The sequence below is a fragment of the Tasmannia lanceolata genome, unplaced genomic scaffold (assembly GCF_043159265.1).
Source record: "Tasmannia lanceolata isolate RefF3 unplaced genomic scaffold, GAP_Taslan_0.1 ptg000013l, whole genome shotgun sequence".
Classification (NCBI taxonomy): domain Eukaryota; kingdom Viridiplantae; phylum Streptophyta; class Magnoliopsida; order Canellales; family Winteraceae; genus Tasmannia; species Tasmannia lanceolata.
In genome coordinates, this window is record NW_027518690.1 from 7,305,533 (window position 1) to 7,329,711 (window position 24,179).

General features: G+C 43.4%; 3 protein-coding genes and 1 pseudogene across 3 annotated transcripts; 3 read left to right on the forward strand and 1 right to left on the reverse strand.

Annotated features, from left to right (window-relative positions):
- Positions 1-345: 345 nt before the first annotated feature.
- On the forward strand, positions 346-1,098 carry LOC143890910 (uncharacterized). The gene has a single exon (XM_077395591.1). It carries the CDS (start codon positions 346-348, stop codon positions 1,096-1,098), a length of 753 nt encoding a protein of 250 aa, XP_077251706.1.
- Positions 1,099-1,205: 107 nt separating this feature from the next.
- On the forward strand, positions 1,206-5,957 carry LOC143890911 (malonyl-coenzyme:anthocyanin 5-O-glucoside-6'''-O-malonyltransferase-like). The gene is made up of 3 exons (XM_077395592.1): positions 1,206-1,259; positions 2,989-3,169; positions 4,888-5,957. The coding sequence occupies exons 1-3, from the start codon at positions 1,206-1,208 to the stop codon at positions 5,955-5,957; spliced, it is 1,305 nt and encodes a 434-aa protein (XP_077251707.1).
- A 3,627-nt stretch (positions 5,958-9,584) lies between these two features.
- On the reverse strand, positions 9,585-10,935 carry LOC143890912 (anthocyanin 5-aromatic acyltransferase-like; annotated as a pseudogene).
- A 4,275-nt stretch (positions 10,936-15,210) lies between these two features.
- LOC143890913 (malonyl-coenzyme A:anthocyanin 3-O-glucoside-6''-O-malonyltransferase-like) lies at positions 15,211-16,510 on the forward strand. Its single transcript, XM_077395593.1, has 2 exons — positions 15,211-15,765; positions 15,857-16,510. The coding sequence occupies exons 1-2, from the start codon at positions 15,211-15,213 to the stop codon at positions 16,508-16,510; spliced, it is 1,209 nt and encodes a 402-aa protein (XP_077251708.1).
- The last annotated feature ends 7,669 nt before the right edge of the window (positions 16,511-24,179 follow it).

Here is a 24,179-nt window from a genome sequence, read left to right on the forward strand (position 1 = left end):
AAGGACCACGTCCTTGGTCCCCTGTTCACATAATCCTCCCACCAAAGGAACAGGTTACTAAGACAAAGAATTCAAAGGGCCAACTAAGCAGTCCCCAAGTGCCAACTAAGCGGTGTAAGACCAAAAATTCAAAGGGCCAAGTAAGCAGTCCCCAAGTGCCAACTAAGCGGTGTAAGACCAAAAATTCAAAGGGCCAAGTAAGCAGTCCCCAAGTGCCAACTAAGCGGTGTCATCCTACGCCGAAGCACTCTCTACTTATAAATACCCCTCATTACCCCACCCCAATACCTCGCTCTCCAACATAAGAACACCTCACTCTCTCCAACATAAAAAAGAAAGAGAGCAATGAGGGAAGTAAAAGGCAAAGCAAAATCAGCCTCCAAAAGGCTCAAAAGATCAAAATCTTCAGAAACACAAGGGGAAACATCAAACTCCCCCTTTCCAATCTCCAGCAAGCGTGAAGCAGAGATCATGGTATCTGCCTTCACCCGGGTCATCTCCGGCGCCAATAATGCCGGAAGTTCTACTTGTCTTTTGCCACTTCCCGTCGTAGCCAAGACATGTGAACAATGTGGTATAAATGGTTGCTTGGGGTGCCATCTTTTCACAGCCCAAGAGGAAAATAAGAAGAAGAAGTATCGGGGCGTTCGACGGAGGCCGTGGGGCAAATGGGCTGCCGAGATTAGAGACCCCCGAAGAGCAGTGGGAGTTTGGTTGGGCACATTTGACACCGCAGAAGATGCCGCTAGGGCTTATGACAATGCCGCGATTGAATTCCGTAGGCCACATGCAAAGCTCAATTTTCCTTTCCCTGAAAACCCACCACAAGAATTGTATAATCAGACATTGCCTAATGAACATCCAAATCTTGAAGTATCTTTTCCTATTCAAATTGACTTTCCGGTGCCAGAACCAGTGGCGCCGGCACCAGTAATACTTGAAAGCCAAATAGAAAATGAGTTTCCTGAGAGAGATGAATTTGAGGATTGGATGAGAACAGAAGTGGACAAATTTCTTATATTCACTACTACTACTACTTTTACTACTGCAACAACAACTACTAGTTGTAGTACTGGAATGGGCTTTCCACCCCCATGACAGAGCTTCCATTTTTTAATTTCTCAACGGTCCATCACCCTCCATGACAAGTTGTTTACTTGTTTATTTTAGACTGCATGTAGATAAAGATTCCAAACTCTTACGCTATGCGGGTAGTCTTGGACTTTAGTGCAGAGTACGAACAAATCTTGAAAAATGAGGTAGAAAAACCTTTTTGCCCTTTCTGACACCAGTGTCTCTGTATCAATAAGAAATTTCGGTTGTGATTGGGTCATGGATCTCGTTGTGACCCCACAAATTAAAATAGAACAAACAAAGTCCAAAAACCCACTTTATTGAACGAATGGAAGCCAGAAATATCTCAAAACTACTTAGAAAGATATTGCGTGTACTTTCGTGGTCGTGTAAAGGTTATATAAATTATTTTTGGTCCACGGTGTAATTATGTGGTTTAAAACTTATACTCCCTTGCTAGAACTACTGTACGGCCTCCACCATAGGATGATCCAAACCGTCCATTTGATGGGCCATAATATAAATAGGTTGTTCCAAAATAAATATTTCCAAAAGATGATCATAGCCCTTCGATCTATTAGAGGAAATGCATATTGTGTAAACCTCCAAAGGCAGGGAATTATCATGCGTAAATATATTTTTTTGGTACAACTTAAAAAAAAAAAAAAAAAACCAATTCATTCATTACGAGAAAGAAAATGATTGCGCGGTGAATTCATTGCCGAGTCAAAAAGAAAAATTATAAAAATACTGCAGATATGATCTTTTATCATGTAAATATATTAATTATGAGGATAGGAAGGCCCATCGAATGGACGGTTTGGATCATCCAATGGTGAAGGCCGTACAGTACTTTTAAAAAAATACGGAACTATAAGGGCTTAAACCATATAAAATCTCATGATTTAGAAGCAGATAATGTTTAAAAAGAGTTTATTTCTTTTCTTTTTTTTCAAATCAAGGATAAATCAGTCTTTTTTTGTGCTTTAAAAAGAGTTTCTTTGACAATTATTCATGGTTGGAGTCACAGCTCGCTTCTTCTCTACTCTTTTATTTGTTTCAAGTCAAGTTTCTAGATGAAGTCAACAAAGTATAGGAAGAAAATTAACTTTCTGAAGAAAAAGGGGATTTCTTTCGAATGAAAGGAACCTAAGAATCTGGATCATGGGTGTGATCCCTCTCCTTAGTTTTACCCAAAAATTTATTTCCACAGGATGATCATAGCACTTCGATCTATAGAGGAAATGCATATTATGTAAACCTCCATATGGCAGGGTTGAAATTATCATGCGTAAATATTTTTTTAGCCTCCAAGCGTAAAAAAACTCCGGCATCCAAACAGAGCAGGCTCAAAAGGTCAGAAGCTTCACAAACACAAGGAGAGACATCAAGCACTCCTTTTCCGCTCTCCGGTGAGCAAGAGGCGGAGATCATGGTATCCGCCTTCACCCACGTCATCTCCGGCCGTGACATCACCAAAAACACCCCATTCCAATTCCAATTCCAATTCCAATTCCGTCCGAAGGAGAATGGCTTGAGCTGTACTTTAAAAGAAACTAGTCTTTCATCTATTCCTACTTGTCAATATTGTGGTATCAATGGTTGTTTGGGGTGCAATTGTTTCATGTCCAAAGCGGAAAATAGTAGGACCATGGCGAATAAGAAGTATAGGGGTGTCCGATAGAGGCCGTGGGGTACATGGGCTGCCGAGATTAGGGACCCCCGTTGAGCGGTTCGAATCTGGTTAGGCACATTTGACACCGTGGAAGATGCCGCTCGGGCTTATGACAAAAAAGCAATTGAATTCCGTGGACCTCGTGCGAAGCTCAATTTTCCTTTCCCTCAAAACCCACCACTAGAACATATAATCAACAATATAGACACCCAAATCTTGCAGTTTCATTTCCCTCTCAGATTGATTTGGTGGCACCCGTGGTACTTGAATACCAACAAGAGAATGATCCCTTTGATTTGGTCGGGATAGAAGAATTTAAGGATTGGATGGGAATAGACTTAGACCAATTTCCTATATTCACTTCAACAGCTACTACTATAATTACAACAGCTACTACTATAATTGCTCTTCTGCACCGCGGTACGTCTGGTGGGTAGGCCATTCTCTAGGTCTTCCATTGGTTCGTGCCGGGGCAACTTCGGTTGCCCTCGCGAGGTGTACACCTTGTAGATCAGTCCATGGGGCATCTTGCTCCTTGGATGACCAAGCCCCAGCGCTTGGCGGATTGGTGCGTGGCATCGTCATGCCTCGTACTCGATGGACTTTGCATTAGGCCCCAAGGCCTTATGTTTGATGTACTCGTGATGCAGGCTGATCATGAGTGTGGGTATCTAGAAGCGCATGTCAAGATCTGAGCCAAGTAGCCTGTTGAACAGCTTAGAGTTTGTGTGCACATTTGAAGCATCAAGGGGTGTTGGCGTGTAGGGCCTTAAAGCCTTGCACGATCAGAAGGCTTGCCCTAGCATTTGTGCATGTTGGGGCGCCGCACGGGTTATTCCGTTGCTTAAATATTTGGCCCGTGACAGTTGGTCGAGCTCCCATTTCGAAAGTTCCTAACGTTCCTGACCCTCCCAAAGAAACTATTTATTTATTTATTTAGCCTCCATGAGAACTGTTTCACTCATTATGGGTACATCTTTTTCATTCATTTTAAATTCTTGACTTTCTTTGATATGTATCTGACAGTTGAGAAGCGTTTCTGAATACGTAAAGAGTATAAATTAAGTATCTTTTTTGTCTTTATTGGCTCTTTGACTTCTTGAATTGGAAACCTCGGTCGACCATATTTAGCTCATATATATATGAAAGCTCTTAATCCAACGGTTTGGTTCATCCTTAGCCTCTTTCGGTCAGTGAATACAGAGAGAGCAAGTAAATAGACAGCTTGGATTGAATATACTTAGGGCAGCCGGTTGTAGGGTAAAAGGGTAGTTATAATTTATTTTCCAAAACAGACAAGTACGTAGACGGTTTGTAATGATTTTTAACTGGGCCCCACCTAAGTTCAATATGGAATTGAGGTTACTTCCCTGCAAGATACTACTCTCCTTTTAAGTGGTGCGAATTATCCTAAAGAGGGTGTGAATTTGTCGTTGCCCAAAAAAAATCACATGGCATATCCCGTAGCATATGAATACTGTTTTCCCATATTAATTGTTTGCCTCTCTTCCGTAAGTCTCACACCTTCTCCTTACTTTTATTAAGTCCTCTCTCTCTCTCTCTCTCACACACACACACACACACACAGACATGGCTTCGGCTCCCACAGTCCAAATGCTATTTCCAAACCGTAACCGAACCGTTTGGGGGTCAAACCGAACCGAACCAAACCGATCTTGACCGGATCGGTTCGGTTCGGTTCACGGTTTATCCGATTTCCTTGAGTTGGATTGCTGCCTAAGTTATTCTTTTGATCTTTGGTGTTATATTTCCGCCCATTTATTTACTTGGAACCACCCATTTTGGTCGGTCTCTTCTCTTTCTAGTTAATTACATTAGATTTGGGTGTGCCAAGTAAAGAAAATTGATATATATATATATATATATATATATATATATATATATATATATATATATGATTTATAACAAAAAATAAAAAAATGGCAAAAATACCATCGGTCCATCGGTTCGGTTCGGTTTTTCCGGTTGAAATTTTTCCTAGACCGTGACCGAACCGATCCAAACGGTTTATGGAAAACCGAAACCGTGACCGAACCGAGGCCACAAAAAACCGAACCGAACCAAACCGAAAGGCCCGGTTCGGTTCGGTTTATCGGTTTAGGCGGTTAAATGTGCAGCCCTAGGTGACTCAGTCCCATTAACCATAGCCGAGTCAGATGCCGATTTCCATCGACTCACCCCTAACCTACCTCGAGATGTAACAGAATTCCATCATCTAGTCCCTCCTCTACCCACACCCGACCCCGAAAATATGCCCCTACTAGCCTTGCAAGTCACCATATTCCCCAACTCCGGGATTTGTATAGGAATGTCGTTACACCATGTAGGGGCAGATGGGTGCAGCTCTATCCATTTCATGAAATCTTGGGCATCCATTTGTAGGGCCGGCGGAGATCTATCGCTTATTAAATCGCTCCCGATCATCGACAGGACGGTGGCTAAAGGTCTCGAAGAGATCAAGAGAAAGTTCTTCATAGAGATGGAAAAAGTGAAAGTGGACAAGAGCTTGGAGGGATTGAAGGTGAAGAAGACTCAAGACGAGGATATGGTTCGGGCTATGTTTGTTCTAACTCGGGCCGACCTCGAGAGTCTCAAGCAGTGGGTCTCGGCCCGAGTTGACCCGAGTTGGGAAACCTCCCAATACTCGTCCTTTGTTCTAACCTGCACTTATGTGTGGATTTGCCTAGTCAAAGTTCGAAAGGTAGTGGGAGAAAAACGAGTCCATTTCGTTCTTGCTATGGATTTCAGAGCCCGCTTAGACCCACCTTTGGGTTCTGAATATTTAGGGAATTGTATCGGGGCATGTTTTGCTGAGTCAAATGGGAGCGATTTGAGTGGAGAGAACAGGTTGGTAGTGGGATTAGAGGCTATTAGGAGAGCGATTCGTGGAATGGAGGACAATGTTTTGAAAGATGCAGAGCTTTGGATACTGAAATTTTTATCTTTATCGGGTGAGTTGGTCATATCGGTGGCGGGTTCGCCGAGATTTCGAGTCTATGATACTGATTTTGGATGGGGTAGGCCGAAGAAGGTGGAGGTGATATCGATAGGGGGAACGGGTGCAATGTCACTTGCAGAGAGCAGGGATCAAGAAGGAGGGCTTGAGGTTGGGGTGGTTCTACCAAAGCATGAAATGGTTCAGTTTGCTAGTCTCTTTGAGGAAGGTCTCAAGGTTTGTACTTGTTAGGTGTAAAATCGGTATATCCGGCATCGAACGTCAAACGCCTTCTCCATTACTCAGCTGGATCGACACAGTCCCTGCAGCGACACTCGGTAACGAACTTTGATTGAACCTCCCTAACACTTCTCCCTTGGGCGGTACCGAGTGATCAAGGGAACCAAATACAATCGCGGGGATCCCGCCTCCAAGCAGAATATCCGGACAGCCGTTACGTATAAGATGCGGCCTTTGAATTCAAAACGTCCCGCCTAAATCTCCACTCATGATTTTCGCCCAGAATCATCGAAAATCATATCTCCACATACTTATTCGCCAGCTATCAAGCTCCACGTGGTTTAAATCTAAGATATGATTGATACCTCCACGATCTTATTCTCCCGCCATCACACTCCACGTAGGCGAAACCAAAGGCATGATTGATATCTCTAAGATCATGGATCTCCACCCCTATAAAAAGGGGACTACACACTCAAGCAGGAGAAGAAAAAAACTCACCCTCTCTTCTTCTCGTGTCTGGTAACTTGACCTAGTTCTCTCCCATTCCTCGTCTATTATCTGTGATTGCCCGTCTCTGACTTGAGTGTCGAAGTGGCCGTCCGGAGCCACAACTCCGGGCCCGCTGACGCTTTTTCTGTGATCACAGGATTATAGGTCCTGCGAAGTTAGTTCGTGCAGTCAGATTTTGGGCGTCATCAGTACTTAAATATGAAGCTTAGGATTTGATATCCACAATCTTATTGTTGTTTTCATGTTGTAGCAAAGACTTTGTTTTACCTTGTTTTTGTAAAAACATGCACTTACTTTGTTGGCAAATATCAGCTGTAGCATTTATCTTATGGGACTTTTGTAAAAGGAAATGATCCAGGACTAGATTTCTGAGGCCAGATCCAGTGTGATTGAGTTTATGAAAAACTGATCCTCCTCACTGGAAAGATAAAGAAAAATGCTATAGCTTCATAGATATATTAGTGTTAGGGGTTAAATCTGCCCACCTATAAACACATGACATGTGGACCCAGTCCGACCTTGGGACCGAACTTACTAATAATGAAACAAGGGTAATGAAGTCTTTTTGCAATCCCTTGACTAACACCTCTGCTCAAATGGGAGAGCACCTAAAGGACATCGAGCCTCTACAGGTCAACTTTTCTAAAAGCACGGATATACAAAGAAACCGAGTTCGATAAGGAAACTCGAGGATTGTTCAGATAAACATGGAAACCGACTCCAGAAAAATCTCCAAGAAAGGCAAGCTTCCTAAGTTGCCAAGGACTCCAACTCTATAAAAGGACCCCTATATTATAGTTAAGTAAGCTAAGCACTCATACTCCTTGTGTTACTCTGCTCCTTTGTTGCTCGCACATATGTATGAGGAAATGGTATTTCAACCCCTCTTTTTAGCATTTCCACTCCCTTTTATTTGCCTACCGTAAAGATGACAAGTTTTCCATTATCTCATTTTTAGGAAAAGAGCAACAATTTTGGGTGGAAATGCTAAACATTGTTTGATTGAATAGCCTTGCATGCCTGCGATGTAGGGTCACAGGTACAAAACACACGCGCTGGGTCGTGATTCGGTTCGGGCGTGACACATACTATCCAATATGTGTGAAAATGGTATTTCCTATTATTAGTAAGCTAGTTCGCACCCATAAATTCAGGCACTTTCATATAAGTTAGATTTCATTATTTGATATAGGGAAATGATATTTCAACCCCCGTTTTTAGTATTTCCACTCCCTTTTACTTGCCTACCATAAAAATTACAGGTTTTCCATTATCTCATTTTTGGTACACAACCTATCCATGCAAGAGCCTTCCAAATGAATGCTTTGGATCCCCCAAAAAATGTGGGGCCATTATTTTAGGGTAGGCAAGAACCCATTATTTTACACCATGCATCCAAAAATGCTAATATATGTAGAAATGATATACCCACACCCTATTAAAAGATATCACTGAGCTTCAAGGGTATTTTATGTTTTTTTACAAGGTAATTTTGGTCTTTTTTATGAGAAAAAAAAATCTACCATGTGAATTTTGATAACAAATTGATGGAAGGACCGGATTTGCAAAACTCACTCAAAAAAAAAAGTGGTTAAGAAGAACAGCTCTCGTCAATTATATTTGAGAGAGAGAGGAAATACAGATCATCAAAAGAGCCTATTGCTCTTTCCAAAAAAAGTGGTCCCCACGGACCCCACCTCCACATGTGAGGGTACGCAAGCACTAATTGTCTTGTACAGAGTTTTTATACGGTGGCCTACCGTTCAAATTACAAGGGCAAGGTGTCAAAACCCTGCCCATTGATAAAAAAAATCAATGGGCAGGGTTTTGACACCCTCCCGTTGTAATTTGGACTGTCGGCCACCATATAAATTCTCGGCATGTACACACATTGCTTCTCCTTCGGTATATAAATATCATTTCCTCGTGTGTTATTTCCACATGCTAGAACGTGTCTTCTATAACAAAAACCTGTTGCCCCATACTAGCCTTCTAAGTCAACCAAATATTATCTCCTCTACCAACTTCGGACAATGAAAAAATACCCATACTAGCCTTGCAAGTCACCATATTCCACAACTCCGGCATATGTTTTGGGATGTCGATCGATACCCCAGCTGATGTGGTTCTAGCCATGTTCGTGCTGGCTCGGGCCGGCCTCAAGAGACTATGGCAGTGGGTCTTGACCCGAGTTGAACCGAGTTGGAAGCCGTCCAATTACTCGTTATTCAAGGTAAATTACGTGTATGTATGGATTTTCCTAGGATTTACCTAGTCATAATTTAACAAATTTCGCGATTAAAGATCCAATGGTCACCATCTCACGAACAAAATGATAATCAATCTCAGTATGTTTTGTTCGGACACTCATTGGAGTAGAAATAGATTTGCAAGCTAGCCATCGTGTGAGCACATGCTAGAATATCCCGAGCATACATAATTACATAAATTGAGACAAAAAAGACCTTTTGGATATATTGAGTGGCATTAGTAAAACTATAATCATTGTCAATGGAAATAATACCGTAACAAATTTTTATACATATACAACTCTTAATAATATATGATGTACTTATTTAGTGCTGGGAGGTTCTATTCGGTTAAGTGACCTTTTTTTTTTGTTTTTTTGTTTTTTTTTATGGGTAAGCTGGGGTTAGGCAATACCCATACCAGGTTCATAGATGAATAAATAAGAACATCAGGAGGGCCTTAAGAGCCAAAACAGAGGGAGGAAAATCCCAAAACAAGAACAAATGAAACTTGCAACCGATGCTTACAATCTTAAAAACAGAGTTCCATTTCGGTCTTCGTCAACGGCCGAGAGAAGAAGGGGGGAGCAAACAGCACTTGGGAGGGGCAACCTTTCCATGGGAATGATCTTTGGGAAAGGAGGTCAGCAGCAGAGTTACCTTCTCGCCATATATGGGTGATGCGCCATTCATTGAAATGCGAAAGGAGGTCCTGGATATGAATAATCACATCGGGTTAAGTGACTTTTGGCCTCTCAACAAGTGCATGTTCTTGCAAAATAAGTCTGTTCTTCGGAAAAACAACATTAAACATTGGTCTTTCCTACAGAACAACAATAAGGTTGTGGATATCAAAACCAAAAGTTGATAATTAAGTTCAAATCACGAGACCCCCCTCAAAGAGAGAAGCAAACTGAAGCATTTCATGCCTTGCTAAAGCCAACCCAATCTCAACCCCTTCTTTGTCTCTGCTCTCTGCGAGTGACATTGCACCCGTTCCCTCTATCGATATCACCTCCACCTTCTTCCCCTACCCCATCCGAAATCGGTCTCGTAGGCACGAAATCTCGGTGAACCGGCCACGGATACGGCCAATTCGCCTGACAAAGCAAAACACTTTGGAATCCAAAGCTCGGCACCTATCAAAACATTTTTCTCCATTCCATGAATCGCTCTTCGAATTGCCTCCGATCCCACCACCAACCCGTTCTCTCCACCCAAATTGCTTGCATGTGCCTTGGCGAAACAAATTCCTATACAGTTCCCAAAATATGCAAGGGGCAGGGGTGGGTCCAAGCGGGCCCTACAATCCACAGCAAAAGCAAAATGGAGTCTTTTGCCCCGACGACCTTACGAACTTTTACTAGGCAAATCCACACATAAGCACAGGTTAGCACGAATGAGGAGTAATGGGAGGGTTCCCAACTCGGTTCGACTCGGTCCATGACCCGCTGCCGGAGACTTTTTAGGTCGGCTCGAGCTAGCACGAATGTAGCTCGAACCACGTCTGGGTCCTCAGTCTTTTCCACTTTCAATTCCCCCATATTCTCATCGACATTCACTTTTTCCATTTCCATGTAGATCTTTCTCTTGATCCCTTCGAAACTTGCATCGAAGGTCCTGTCAATGATCAGGAGCAATGTAATAAGGGAGAGGCCTCCTCTGGCCCTATAATTTGGACGCCCAAGATTTCATGAAATGGATAGAGCTGCTCTCATCAGCTGCTACGTGGTTTATAGACATGCCAATACAGATGCCAGAGTTGGGGAATAGGGTGACTTGCAAGGCTAGTATGGGCATTTTTTCCGCATCGGACATGGATAGAGGGGGGACTAGATGATGGAATTCGGTTACTTTTCGGGCTAGGTTTGTGGTCAGTAGATGGAAATCGGCATCCGATTCAGCAAGATTAATGGGACCGAGTCACCATTCATGTAACTGATCTCGTGGTCACCTGTTTTCAGAGAGTGAGTTATGTGCCCGGCGAGAGGATAGAAGAGTTGGAGAGAGAGTGAGAGGGAGTGGTTAAGGTTAGGAAGGTGGGTGTGTAGGAAGTGAGTAGTGGGGTGGGGATATTGATAAAAGAAGAGCCGTTGGACAGGGGCTAGGGCAAATTTTAGCCATTGGACGTAGAAGAAGGTGAGAAGGACCGAGTTATCAGTGACCGAGCCGGGTGGGGGAGACACTTGAATCTGCTCGAGCACTTGCATTGTGTGAGTTGGAGCCATGGAGAGAGGACTAAGTCAGAAAAATAGGCAAAAGGTATGGAGGCTTTTCTATTACCAAAACCTAAGCACGACCAAATACTATTTATATACTATGGTGGGGGGTAGGGCTGCAACACGGTCGGGTTGGGTCGGGTTTTTCAAAACCCTAGATCCCATTATCTCGGCCCTGACCCGCCCTGACCCTGAGACAGGGCCGAAAAACCTCAACCCATTGCCCGCCCTACAGGGCTCAATGCTGGCCCTGGCCCATCCTGATTGGCCCTGATTGGGCAGGGCCGGGCCGGGCCGGCCCTAATTGACCCTAGTGCAAATACCTGTTAAGAGTGCCAAAAATAAAGCAACCACTTATCATATAGAACAAAATGATCAATAAACAGAGAAAGGGAACAAAATAAGACAATATTAATTCAACAACATGACGGGCAAGAGAGACAATTAATAATAATAATCTAAAGAAACATCAATCCAAGATAATAGAAAACGTTAGCAAAAGAAACATGCACAGATGGTTCAATTCTATAATAGAAAACATAGGATCGGGCCGGGTTAGGATACCCGAGGCATTAACCCAGAACCAGACCCGATCTGAGTCAGGGTCTAAAAAAAATGAACCCAACCCGCTCTCAGGGTTGGAAAATCTAGCCCTAACCCTATTCGGGCTTAGGGCGGGTCAGGGCTGACAGGGCCAAACTTGCACCCCCTAGTGGGGGATCCTTGCACTCCTAGTGGGGGGATCCGATGCATGCACATAATATCAGCTTATCCAATTACGGGATGTCTATGGATCCGAGCAGTGAACAAGGAAATTGACTGTGGGTTCCCTCGGTCCCTCCCATGTTCACTCTGCATTGGGAAAAAGCTTTATGTCCTTTTCCCAATGTGGTTGCAATAAACACCAAATCCTTCTCTATTTGTTTTCTTTTGATTTTTTAGCTGGAATGAACTTATAATACATAATAGTCAGCTAATTCTGACGGCGTGTTATAAAAGCAAACTATAAAAAGATTAAAATAATCTACCATACATCCCTCCACACTAGAACTCTATGATCAAAATAAACAACAAGAGATCATATCTTTCCAACCGTTTCTAAACAAGAAATAGGGATTGTTTTTTCACTAGTTTTTAAGGATTTTTTTATGGTTGCCAAATATACCAATTGGGCCCAAGAGTATACCAAGGAATAACTTTTCATGGTTGCCAAAGCTAGGGCTGTTCACTATACGGTTAAACCCGGAATAACCGATCGAACCGAATTTGGTCGGTTATTTCGGTTCAGTTATGTGATGCTTCGGTTAGGATCACCCCCCAATGGCCCCACACCCCTGGTTCTATGCTCGAGTGCGGCTAAGCCGTGACCAAGGCGGTCATGAAGGCAAACAAGAGAGAGAAAAGGCGGAAGAAACAATTACAAAGAGACCTTAATCCTATGTATGGTTGCCAGGTTTTTTTTGTTCCCGGGAGTTATGTGGGAGAAAAAAATACCCTGGGAGATAGGTGGGAAAAAAGAGAGTCTTGGAAGTATCCTGGTAAAATAAAAATCCCATGTTTGGTTATGTGGGAGAAAAAAATACCCTGGGAGATATGGTGGGAAAAAAAAAAAACCTTTGTTTTGTTGCTTGAACGGTAGAAAAAAAATTCTTCTCAAGGTTATTTTTGGTTCCTGAGTTTATTTTATTCCTGGGATTATCTTGGGATGGGATGAAAAGGCAATCATTACAAAAGTGGGATTAAAAAATTCACCCCACAACTAATCATTACAAGAGTGGGATTAAAATAAACCTAGTGCTAAAAGGCAACCAAACATGGGATGGGACCAAAATTTAACTTACTCTCCCACAAAACTCCCACGAACAAAAAAAAACCAGGCAAGAGGGGAAGAAAATCGAAAACCACTAGCTACTCATGCTTGAGCAAGATGGTCCGCTCTCCATTTGCTGATTTCCTAACATATTGCTTCCTCACTGACACCGAAATTCAAGTCGAAATTTCGAAATTTGGGACGAAATATGACGAAATCAACATAACGCCTATTTTATCTTGTATAGAATTTCGGCCGAAATTTTGAGAAGATATTAAATAATTATAAAAAAAAATTAGACTTTCAGGTGAAATCCCTTAAATTTCGGGATAAGCGAAATTTGTATCCTGAAATTACTTCCCATTCTATGTTACTTCCCATTCTTTTTTTTGAAAAGGAATGTTACTTCCCATTCTATTCTACATTTTTTTGTCTTTACCTAAACTTCATCAATAAAATATTCCTATCTTATCAGTTTTCACGAGACGAATATTTTGATAATTTCCTATGAGATACTGGTACTTTTATTATTTTTTATAAGATAAGTATATGTTAATAATTTCTTACAAATATGAGAAACATTTTTTGTGGCATTTTTTATTTATTTTTTTCAATTTTTTCCTATTTTTTTCAATATTTTCAAAATTTCCTCAAATTGGACGTAGATAGACAAATTTACCAATGATACACAAACATCAAAACCCTACTTCGCTTGCAGGGAAAGGAACCAACACTACATGAGGCTTCTCGACTGCCAAAGAAGCCATGTTTTGTTTTTGGCTTCACTTTGGTTTCGTTTTAGGTGGGTCTTATGTATGGTTTGGAAGAATGGGTAGAGACTCTTTGGTTTGGGTGATGGGCTCCTTTAAAGAAGTGACTTTGGACAACTTTTTTCAAGTGTTAGCTGCCCTTGAATTGTTTGATGCTGCACATATTTCCATAACATCTTACTCATCTTAGCATTAAAAGCATTTCGTAACTGGCCATATCCCATTTTTTAGGTATCGAGGATCTTGTAAGATTTGGGGGATAGTCGCACATGACAGCAGGTGCCTTTGTTTTCATTTGGTGGTGATTCAACGCTAACTTGCTTGTCTTCTTGCGCTTGTGTTATGATTTGGGCTTTATTTTCCAATGAAATCCCTTTTTAAGCAGCCCTCATTAAAATATAAGGTAAGATTAATTAGTTCCTCTTAGAAAACTCTACACAAATAAAATAGAGAAATTATATGATGCCCGACTGTCAAGTCACGTGAAGGTGATACTTCAAAAGTAGCACCTTTGATGTTTGATCCAACAGCAGCATCTTAAAAAGTGGGCTGGGAGATATTGAGATCCCCTCTTCTCTTTTTTAGGCTCTATTCACTTCTTTTCCCTGGAGCTTTTTTTTCCCTGGCAAGACCTTGACAAGACAGAATTTCTGCGTTCACTTCTTTTCCAAGGAAAAATATTATCAGATGTGGAATTTCTTATTTAATTGCTAAAAATGACGTGGAAATTGACTTTTTCCCTGTTACTCGAGATTTGGTTTCTGATTAAATATATCGGAAAGGGGCTTTCCAAGGAAAACAAAACATTTTCCTTGATAGTTTTCCTGGATTCCTTTTCCTTCTGCCATGTCACCTGGAAAGGAAAGGAAAACGAAATCCTTTCCTTTCCTTTCCGGGGAAGAAAAGAAGTGAACATAGCCTTAGGGAAATAAGAGAGAGAAAGAGTAACTCCCCTTATTCATTTTATTTTGGAAAATAAAGGTTAGAAACTCCCTAGTCAACTAAAAATTTCCCCCGTACTTTCTCAAACCATCTCTTTTGGAAAATATCATTTCCCTGGGCTCTGTTCACTTCTTTTCCCCGGAAAGGAAAGGAAAGGATTTCGTTTTCCTTTCCTTTCCAGGTGACATGGCAAAAGGAAAAGGAATCCAGAGGAAAAGGCTTCGTTTTGCCTGAAAAGCCTCTTTCCGATATATTTAATCGAAAAGCAAATCTCAAGTAACAAGGAAAAAGTCAATTTTCACGTCATTTTTTAGCTTTTAAATAAGAAATTCCACATCTGATAATAGTTTTACCTGGAAAAGAAGTGAGCACAGAAATTCTGTCTTGTCAGAAAAAAAAAGGCTGTTTTTCAGGGAAAACAACACCAGGGAAAAGAAGTGAACAGAGTATAAAACCTTGAAATTGGATACGCAGATTGGGAAGTGATATTATATTCTCCCTTTTTTTATAAGGAACATCCCACGTGGTGGAATAGAATTGTAACAAATACAATAGACGGATTCACACTTAGATATGAGTGTACCCAAATAGCGCCTCCCGCAGCCTATAAATTTTATTTCCTCCTGTTGCACGTCCCTTCAATAAAGACACATCTTGCTTGAGTTTAAGTACTATAAAACCCTCACCCCTCCTTATTTTTTTCAAGCCCTCTCTCTCTCTCTCTCTCTCTCTCTCTCACACACACACACACACACACACACAATGAAAGTGCTCGAGCAGATTCCAATTTCTCCAGCACCTAACTCGGTGAGTGACAAATCAGTCCTCCTCACCTTTTTGGACATGTTTTGGTACTGGGTACCCCCTGTCCAACGCCTCTTCTTTTACCAATATCCCCACCCAACAACTCACTTCCTAAACACTCACCTTCCCAACATTAAACACTCCCTCTCACTCTCTCTCCAACTCTTTTACCCTCTTGCCGGACAATTGTCTCTCTCTCTACAAACAGGCAACCAGGAAATCCGTTACATCAATGGCGACTCAGTCCCATTAACCATCGCCGAGTCGAATGCCGATTTCCATCGACTCACCTTAAACCTCGCCCGAAACGTAACAGAATTCCATCATCTAGTCCCTCATCTGCCCACATATGACATTGAAAAAACACCTATACTAGCTTTACAAGTCACCATATTCCCCAATTCCGGCATATGTATTGGAATGTCGATACACCACGGAGCAGCAGATGGGAGCACCTCGACCCATTTCATGAAATCCTGGGCGTCCATTTTTAAGGTTGGTGGAGATCTCTCGGTTAGTACATCGACCCATCATCGACAGGACGGTGCCTGCAAGTCTCGAAGAGACAAAGAGAAAGTTTTTCATAGAGGTGGAAAAATATGAGCACCAAAATAGCCAAGAGGGGCAAATGGAGAAGAAGAATAAGGATGTGGATATAGTTCTAGCCACGTTCGTGCTAACTCGAGTCGACCTTGAGAAACTCAGGCAATGGGTCATGGCCCGAGTCGAACCGAATTGGAAGCCCTATTACTCGTCATTCGTGCTAACCTGTGTGTATGTCTGGATTTGCCTACTCAAAGTTGGGAAGGTTGTCGGGGACAAAAGAGTCAATTTCATTTTTGCCATGGATTTTAGGGCCCGCTTGGATCCACCGCTGCCCTCTACATATGTCGGGAATTGTATCGGCATATGTTTTGCCGAGGCAAATGCAAGGGATTTTGGTGGAGAGAATGGGTTGGTGGTGGGATCTGAAGTGATAAGGAGAGCGATTCGTGAAACCGAGGATGGAGTTTTGAAAGGCGCAGAGCATTGGGCTCGGAAATATTTGTCTTTGTTGGGCGAGTCGCTCGTAATGGTGGCTGGTTCGCCGAAATTTCGTATGTACGAGATAGATTTCGGGTGGGGTAGGCCCAAGAAGGTGGAGGTGATATCGATAGAGAATGCGGTGTCACTTGCAGAGAGCAGAGACAAAGAAGGTGGGATTGAGATTGGTCTTGCTCTACCAAAACATGAAATGCTTCATTTTACTTCTCTCTGAGGAAGGTCTGAAGTTTCTTAATTAAGTGTTGGAGTTGCACTGCTCTTTGGTATATGCAATTCTTCTTGTTTTCAACTTGTCCAGGAAAGGCAAGTATTTCACTTACTTGAAGGAGTCCTTATTTATCAAAGGAAAATTAATTGAGGACATAGGGCATGGATATCTCCTATAGGTTTACCTCCTATTTGTTTGAAATACAGTTTCGGCTTTAATAATTAATGCTCCATAAATTTGTAATGTCTTATATCTTATCGCTCGGACTAGGAACTATCATTCTTATGGTGGCAGTTTATACTCTCTTATTCCTATTACTTAATATAAAAATTCGGTCATCTAAGTTATAAGAGAGTACTTTCTTAGGAAACAGTGCTTGAAGTACATGTAGCCAAATATTAATGTTGTTCAAAGTACATATATATGAAATATTCTTCCATCTCTTAAGTAGAATTTGTTGTGGTAGTCGCAACATCCATGTGCTATGGCTTGTCAATGACAGTGCCATCAACGAAAGATGGAGGCATGGAGACTCAATCCTGGCAATAGTTAGGTTTGATTCTTCCCAACCAGACAAGTATAAAACCAATACACCTGAAAGTGCGCTGGACAAAGATAAAGACTTGTACCAAGGAAGTACCAGGTCACTAGGGGTAGGAGGCGGAGTTGATGTACAATAGCTATCAAATAACTAATACTTTATAAGTTTATAATACCTAATACAATATGCAGCCACAAACAATATTAATTATTAAAGCTCCAACTTTAAGACAGTTCCTCTGACCATTGGATCTTGTAGTGCTAGATTAGGCAATTGGGGTAAGTAAAACTCAATAAGAATAGGATTTTTTTTTGGTTAGAATTTGTTGTGATTGTCGCAACATCCATGTGCTATGGCTTGTCAATGACAGTGCCATCAATTAGATTAGGATAATCTCTTTTGATTGTTATCTTTACCTTTTCTTGCTTATCCATTAAGCACCAATAAGGTTGACTGTAATATGTTTCACATTGTATCAAAATGAGACATAAATTTGAGTCCAATAATCAAATATGGACTCACAATCCATTCTCAAAATCCAAAATAAACAAGGCCTCAACAAGTACTGTAGTGACCCCATCATAGGATGATCCAAATCGTCCATGTGATGGAACACAACATAAATAGGTTGTTGCCCAAAAATCATTTCCATAGCATAATCCTAACCCTCGGATCTATAGAGGTTTCCATAGTATGCAGTTCCTCAACATATTACAAGGTTGGGATCATCCTATAGAAATGATTTTTTCAAAAAGTATTCGTGATCCGTACATTATTTTTTGAAAAACACGGGACTAACTGTGGATGTGATGGACCACAATGTAAATAAGTTGTGCACAAAATATCATTTCTATAGGATGATCCCAACCCTCTGATCTATAGATGAACTGCATATGGAAACCTCTATAGATCAGCACGCTAGGATCATCCTATGAAAATGATTTTTAGGAGACAACCTATTCATGTTGTGTTCCATCCATGGTTTAAAATTTCGACCGAAATCCGAAATTTCGGATACCAATGGGGACCGAAACTGAAAATTTCCGAAATTCAATTTTTCGCCATTTACCAAATTTCGGTAATTTCTGTAATTTCGGCCTGAAGTTTTGGTTTAATGACATTATTTATTTAAAAAAAAAAGTGTCACAGAATTTCGTCCGAAATTTCGGAATTTCAGTCCGGAATTTGGAACCAAATTACCAAATTTCGGACAGAAATTTCGGTTTTTTGTGGAGTCCGAAACAATTACCGAAACCGAAATTTTAAACCTTGGTTCCATCACATGTACGGTTTGGATTATCATATGATGTCATCCGTACAGTACTTTTTGAAAAATACGGGACAATTTTGGGAAATGTTATCAACACTATTGTATTTTGATGATGGCACTACTCACTGTATTAAAAGTACGGTATGGCCCGCACCATAGTATGATCCAAACCGTCCATTGGATGGGCCCCAGCTCAAATAGGTTGTGCCCCAAAAATCATTTCGATAGGTTGATCCTAACCCTCTGATCTGAATGTTAGGGTTGGGATCAACCTATGGAAATGATTTTTGGGGCACAGCCTATTTAGGCTGTGGCCCATCTAATTGATGGTTTGGATCATCCTATGGTGCGGGCCATACCGTACTTTTAATAAAGTGAGGAGTGCCATCATCAAAATACAAAATACAGTAGTGATGACGACTTCTGATCACATCCTATATATATATATATATATATATATATATATATAAAGCGGAATCCTACAAACTGTGGTGCTGCATAGGATGATCCAAATCGTCCATGTGATGTTTACGTTGTTGCCCAAATTTGTAGGATTTTAATCTTTTAAGCATATGGTGTTGAATACCAAATTTATTTATTTATTCTATTTTGGGCATGCTGCATCATGCATATATAACATATCTTGATAGATAGAAAGATAGATACATCGAAATATAGATTCATACCTAAGATGTTTCCACAGATCAACTCATATTAGGGTGATCTCTATTGTTTAGGTATAATAATTCAATTATGATATTCGAATATGATATTTGGGCATAAAATTTCAGTAAGACCACAAATTCATCTTTTTTTAGAAAAAAAATAACAGTTTTAAATACTAAAGTAAAACTATTTTTCTCGCCCCACGGGTCTGCAAGTAGTTTCCCCAATTATAAACACCATCCTCCACGTGGCAGACTCCCATTCCCTCCAAAACGAGAGGCTACCTCTCAAAGCTTTCAGATAAGGTAGTTAATCTCATCAACCCTTCTAAAACGAAAACATCGAAACCCTCCTTCGCTCGCAAAACTGGAAGTTATCGACGAGATCGCAAAATCATCAAAATTACAACCTCATACTGCGAATTTTTTAAATATCGTGGTGGATATGAAGAGAGTAGATCTGATTAAAGAGATTGTGAAAGAATTTGAGGTTGCGATTGTAACATCTGTTGTGAAGTTAGATTCTCAACATTTAGCTCAGATCGCACAAGGAGTTCAGAGACGTAGCGGAGCGAAGAATTTGAGGATTAAGACTGTGATTGATCCTTCTCTTGTGGCTGGATTTACGATCAGTTGTGGGAGTTCTGGATCGAAATTGATTGATATGAGTGTTAAGAAGCAGCTTGATTTAAACAAACCGATTGGTTTGGTTCAGCCTTATCCTGGAAAATTACATCTCCAATCCCTGAGAAAGTACATGATGAAGGGCCTTACAAACACCAAAAGGGAGTAGAATAAAGGTACCACTCTTGATATTTGATCCAAGCTTTTGATGCATCCGAATTATAGCATGGAGATTGCATTTACTTGGTTTCCCAACATATGCACTCTTTTCATTTGTACCATTAACATCACCTCTACGTACCATGACCCTAAGCTAAAACCATAATCACTACTGGAACCACCACCTCGACCATTTTGAGGGGCAAGGGAAGATCTCTCTAGAGGATGGATGGACATAGTTTGTTCCTGAATTTTCATGAATTCGTATTCTGATCTCAGCCCGGAAAGTAACTGGAACAGATATTGTTGATCTAGATAACACTTGTTCTTCCATCACGAATCATAGATGTGGCCATGTAGAGATAATAATAACGTGAATTTTTAGAGTAGAAGGTTAATACCTGACGATAACTGCCAAAATACCATCTAGATCAGTTTTAAAAAATGCTTACTTTATTGATTGGTCAAATAACCTCAAATAAGTTTAGAGTAACAGGCTAATGTAGTACAAGTTTCATGTTTTAAGATCTCTTTGTGGTAAGTGGTAACCTAGCTTCAATAATGTTTAAGGGGGTCAATATCAAAGCAAATAATCTTTTCTTACCCATAACGAACACGCTGCTTCAACCCAAAAATTAGTGGACCATATAATCCAAACCATATTTAATTTGTTCAGTGCCTAACAATTTAAACGACTAGGTCGCATTGCAGTAACAAGTAAACAACCACTATTATGTTCTTATATTGCCTGCACACATATTCGATATTGTAGACTCGGTGAATAAACACTGATGGGGTCCGAACTCAGCACTGATGAGGTCCGAACTCAGCAACCAATTGGTTGTTGACACGTGGCCCTCACAGGGACCGCTGCAAAGCCAACACCTGTCCCTGCTAGGTGTGACACCTCGACCAATCAGGGACTTCCACCTGCCCCTCCTAGGTATGAGACCTGGTCCATACAGAGGCCACCACCTGTCCTGGACAGGTGGCTCAGAACTACCACCTGTCCTGGACAGGTAGCTCAGAATCACTATAAATAGCCTTCACTTGTGCTAAGGTGAGGGATCTGAAATCAAAACCCTAAGCTTTTGCTCTGACATTGCTCTGCACTCCTGCTCATACTGACTTGAGTGTCGAAGCGCCCGTCCGGAGCACCACTCCGGGTTGGTCTTCTGACCCTTTGTCTTCTTGTCTGTGCCCTTGTGCAGCGCAGGACCAGATCAGCCCTTCAGGCCCAGATCAGCCCTTCAGGCACAGATCAGCCCTTCAGGCCCAGATCAGCCCTTCAAGCCCAGATAAGCCCTTCAGGCACAGATCAGCCATTCAGGCATAGATCAGCCCTTCAGGCATAGATCAGCCCTTCAGGCATAGATCAGCCCTTCAGGCCCAGATCAGCCCTTCAGGCATAGATCAGCCCTTCAGGCCCAGATCAGCCCTTCGGGCCCAGATCAGCCCTTCAGGCCCAGATCAGCCCTTCAGGCACAGATCAGCCCTTCCGGCCCTACCATAACCTGTTACCAATTTTAGACCTAACAGATTTGGCGCCATCCGTGGGACCCCGTAACAAAAAGCTGTTCGGAACCTCACTTAAGCAATGGTAGGAAAAAACGGAAAGCATGTGCCAACCTCCCGGAAGACCCGGGCTACCGCCCCCCGCGAAGGAAGAAGCGAGCGATTGGCCTCGCAGATAGAGGTCGGGGCGCCAGGGGAGCGCAGTCCGACTCGCTCGGACCGTTCAGACCCTACCCCGACCCCGAGGGAGATGCGGGCCCTTTTCCAAGAAATGACTGCTGTGATTGCGCAGTTCAGGAATCCGGCCACCGCACTCCAGCAGCACCCAGCCGAAGCCTCTCAGCCCGCCCAGGGGAGGGGAAGCTCCTGCAGAGAGCACACGCCTCCGTCCCGGGAGCAGACTCGTCACTCCACAAGACGAGATCACCTCTCCCGGGACAAGCATGTGCGCCCCGAGCCTCGCCTACATCACCGGTCACGATCTCCCTTCGTACAAAGGGATGGCAGCAAGAGAGACGCCACGCACGGAGAGGGATCGCGGCACCGGCGAAGGAGTCCGTCCATTCAGTCCGGATTGGCTATGAGCCCGCCGGTGAGGAGAGAGAGGCCCGTCCACCGGGCTGAGGAAAGAGAGGACCCGGTGTTGCGAAGGATCCAGCAGATCGACCACCGGATCGAAGAGCTCGCCAGAGAGCAGGGCCGGCCTGCCTCCCGGATCTTCACAAGCGCTCAACCATTTTCGGACAGAGTGCTCAGCGCAGAGGCCCCTGCGGGCTGGAAGATGCCGCAGATTCCGCAGTATGACGGGACCACCGACCCCGTGGACCACCTGGAGACTTTCAGGACCACAATGCTCCTCCATGGGGCGTCGGATGGATTCCTTTGCCTGGCATTCCCCACCACGTTGACCGGAGCGGCGCGGGACTGGTACTCGCGGCTTAAGCCCAGGTCAGTGGATAATTTTGAGGATTTTGGGGATGACCTGGCCCGCCATTTCATGAGCAGCAGGAGACCCAGGAAGATGACCGCTTCGCTGCTGGCCCTCAGGCAGAGAGATGATGAGGCCTTGAAAGTGTTCGTCGGTCGCTTTAACAGGGAAGCTCTTCAGGTTCCCAACCTGGACCCCTCCGCGGCCACGAACGCCCTTCTGGCCGGCGTCCGATCAACTGACTTCAGGCGAGCAGTGGCCCGGCGCAACCCGCAGTCCCTCGCAGACCTGATGGCCGGGGCGGAGGAGTACATCTCGGTGGAGGAAACTCTCGCCGCCCTGGACTCTGCTAGCAAGAGAAGGCCCGAGGAGAAGAACCCTACCAAGCAGCGTAGGGATGATAAATCTCAGAAGAAGAAGAGAAGCCCCCACCCGAGAGAGCATTACACGCGGCTGACCGCGTCCAGAGCACGTATCCTGGCAGCCAATCGGGAAGAGGATTTCATCCGGTGGCCGGAGAGGCAGACCTCGTCGGCGAAAAGAAACATGTCCCAGTACTGCAGGTTCCACAAGGACCACGGCCACGACACCAACGCGTGCCTTCACCTGAAGGAGGAGATCGAGCAGCTGATCAGCAGAGGGTACCTCGGAAGGTACTTAAAAAATGATGACAACAGAAGAGAGCGCAAGGACAAGCCGAGGCCCAGAGGCAGAAGCCCCCGGGGCGCTCAACCTCTGGGCGACCACATCCAAGCTCCTGCCCTGGCCAGCCCCCCTCCTCAGGTACCTCAACCTCAACCTCATGGTGTTATTGGTACCATTTCAGGAGGGCCGACCGCAGGAGGAACCTCTTCATCAGCCCGCAGGACTTATGCCCGGCAGGTCAACGCCGTCCATACCTGCAGCAATAAGGCCAGGCTAGAGAACGTGATATCCTTTTCAGATGCAGATCTCGACGGCCTGATCCTCCCGCATGATGATGCCCTGGTCATCACCATGCTGGTGGCGAACTGGGAAATGAAGAAGATCTTGGTCGACAACGGGAGTCCGCAGACATCCTCTATTATCACGCCTTCGAGCGGATGCTGATCGGAACTGACCGTCTGAAGCCGGCCAACTCTGATCTGTTCGGGTTCTCCGGAGAAGTTGTCAAAGTTGAAGGGCAGATCGAGCTTCCAGTTCTTATCGGGGAGCCGCCCTGCCAGTCCTTCGCCATGGTGAACTTCTTGGTGGTAAGGACCAAGTCGGCCTACAATGCGATCCTGGGACGCCCCGGCCAGAATCTCCTCCGAGCTGTTCCCTCCGCCTATCATCAGAAGATGAAGTTTACTACACCAGGAGGTATAGGGGAAATCAGAGGGGATCAACCCCAGTCGAGGCGGTGCTATGCAGCGGCACTGAAAGGGAAGAATGCGTCCGAGTCTCTGCCAATCGAACTGTTTGATCTAAGGGATGAAGCCCAGATCCCTTTCTACAACGATGACGACCAGAGGCTTGTCCGGATCGGCTCTGCCTTGTCAGAGGCCGCGCAGCAGGATCTTGTTGAGTTCCTCAGAGCCAATGCTTGAAGGCCTGTAAAGAATCTCTGTAATGAAATTTCAAAAAGAAATAAAGTGGAGTTGTCACTAAACTGTGTCCCTCACTTTTCAGTCACTAACATATGCCAGCTCCTCCAATCAAACTCTAAGTGTTTGCAGACTTAGCTCTCAGCCTAAGTGTTTGCAGACTTAGAGAACAGCAGTGGAGCACTCCGGCGCGTCCAATTTGGTGTGGAGATCAGTTCCGACCACATGGACCCGCCCTAGTGGAAACCACCTCAAAGACCTGCCCGGCCTGGCTGTCCATAGCCGAAGCCGGACAGGATATGGCACAATCGCTAAACGCCAAAAGACCTGCCCGGCATGGCCGTCCACAGCCTTAGCCGGACAGGATATGGCGCAATCGCTAGACGCCAAAAAGACTCTAAGTGTTTG

Coding starts and splice junctions, on each gene's coding strand:
- LOC143890911 (XM_077395592.1), top strand. CDS start 1,206: ATGCGGGTAGTCTTGGACTTTAGTGCAGAGTACGAACAAATCTTGAAA. Junction 1,260..2,988: donor AACAAATCTTGAAAAATGAG/GTAGAAAAACCT, acceptor TTTCCCTCTCAG/ATTGATTTGGTGGCACCCGT. Junction 3,170..4,887: donor AATTGCTCTTCTGCACCGCG/GTACGTCTGGTG, acceptor TTAAATGTGCAG/CCCTAGGTGACTCAGTCCCA.
- LOC143890910 (XM_077395591.1), top strand. CDS start 346: ATGAGGGAAGTAAAAGGCAAAGCAAAATCAGCCTCCAAAAGGCTCAAA.
- LOC143890913 (XM_077395593.1), top strand. CDS start 15,211: ATGAAAGTGCTCGAGCAGATTCCAATTTCTCCAGCACCTAACTCGGTG. Junction 15,766..15,856: donor AGGTTGGTGGAGATCTCTCG/GTTAGTACATCG, acceptor GAAAAATATGAG/CACCAAAATAGCCAAGAGGG.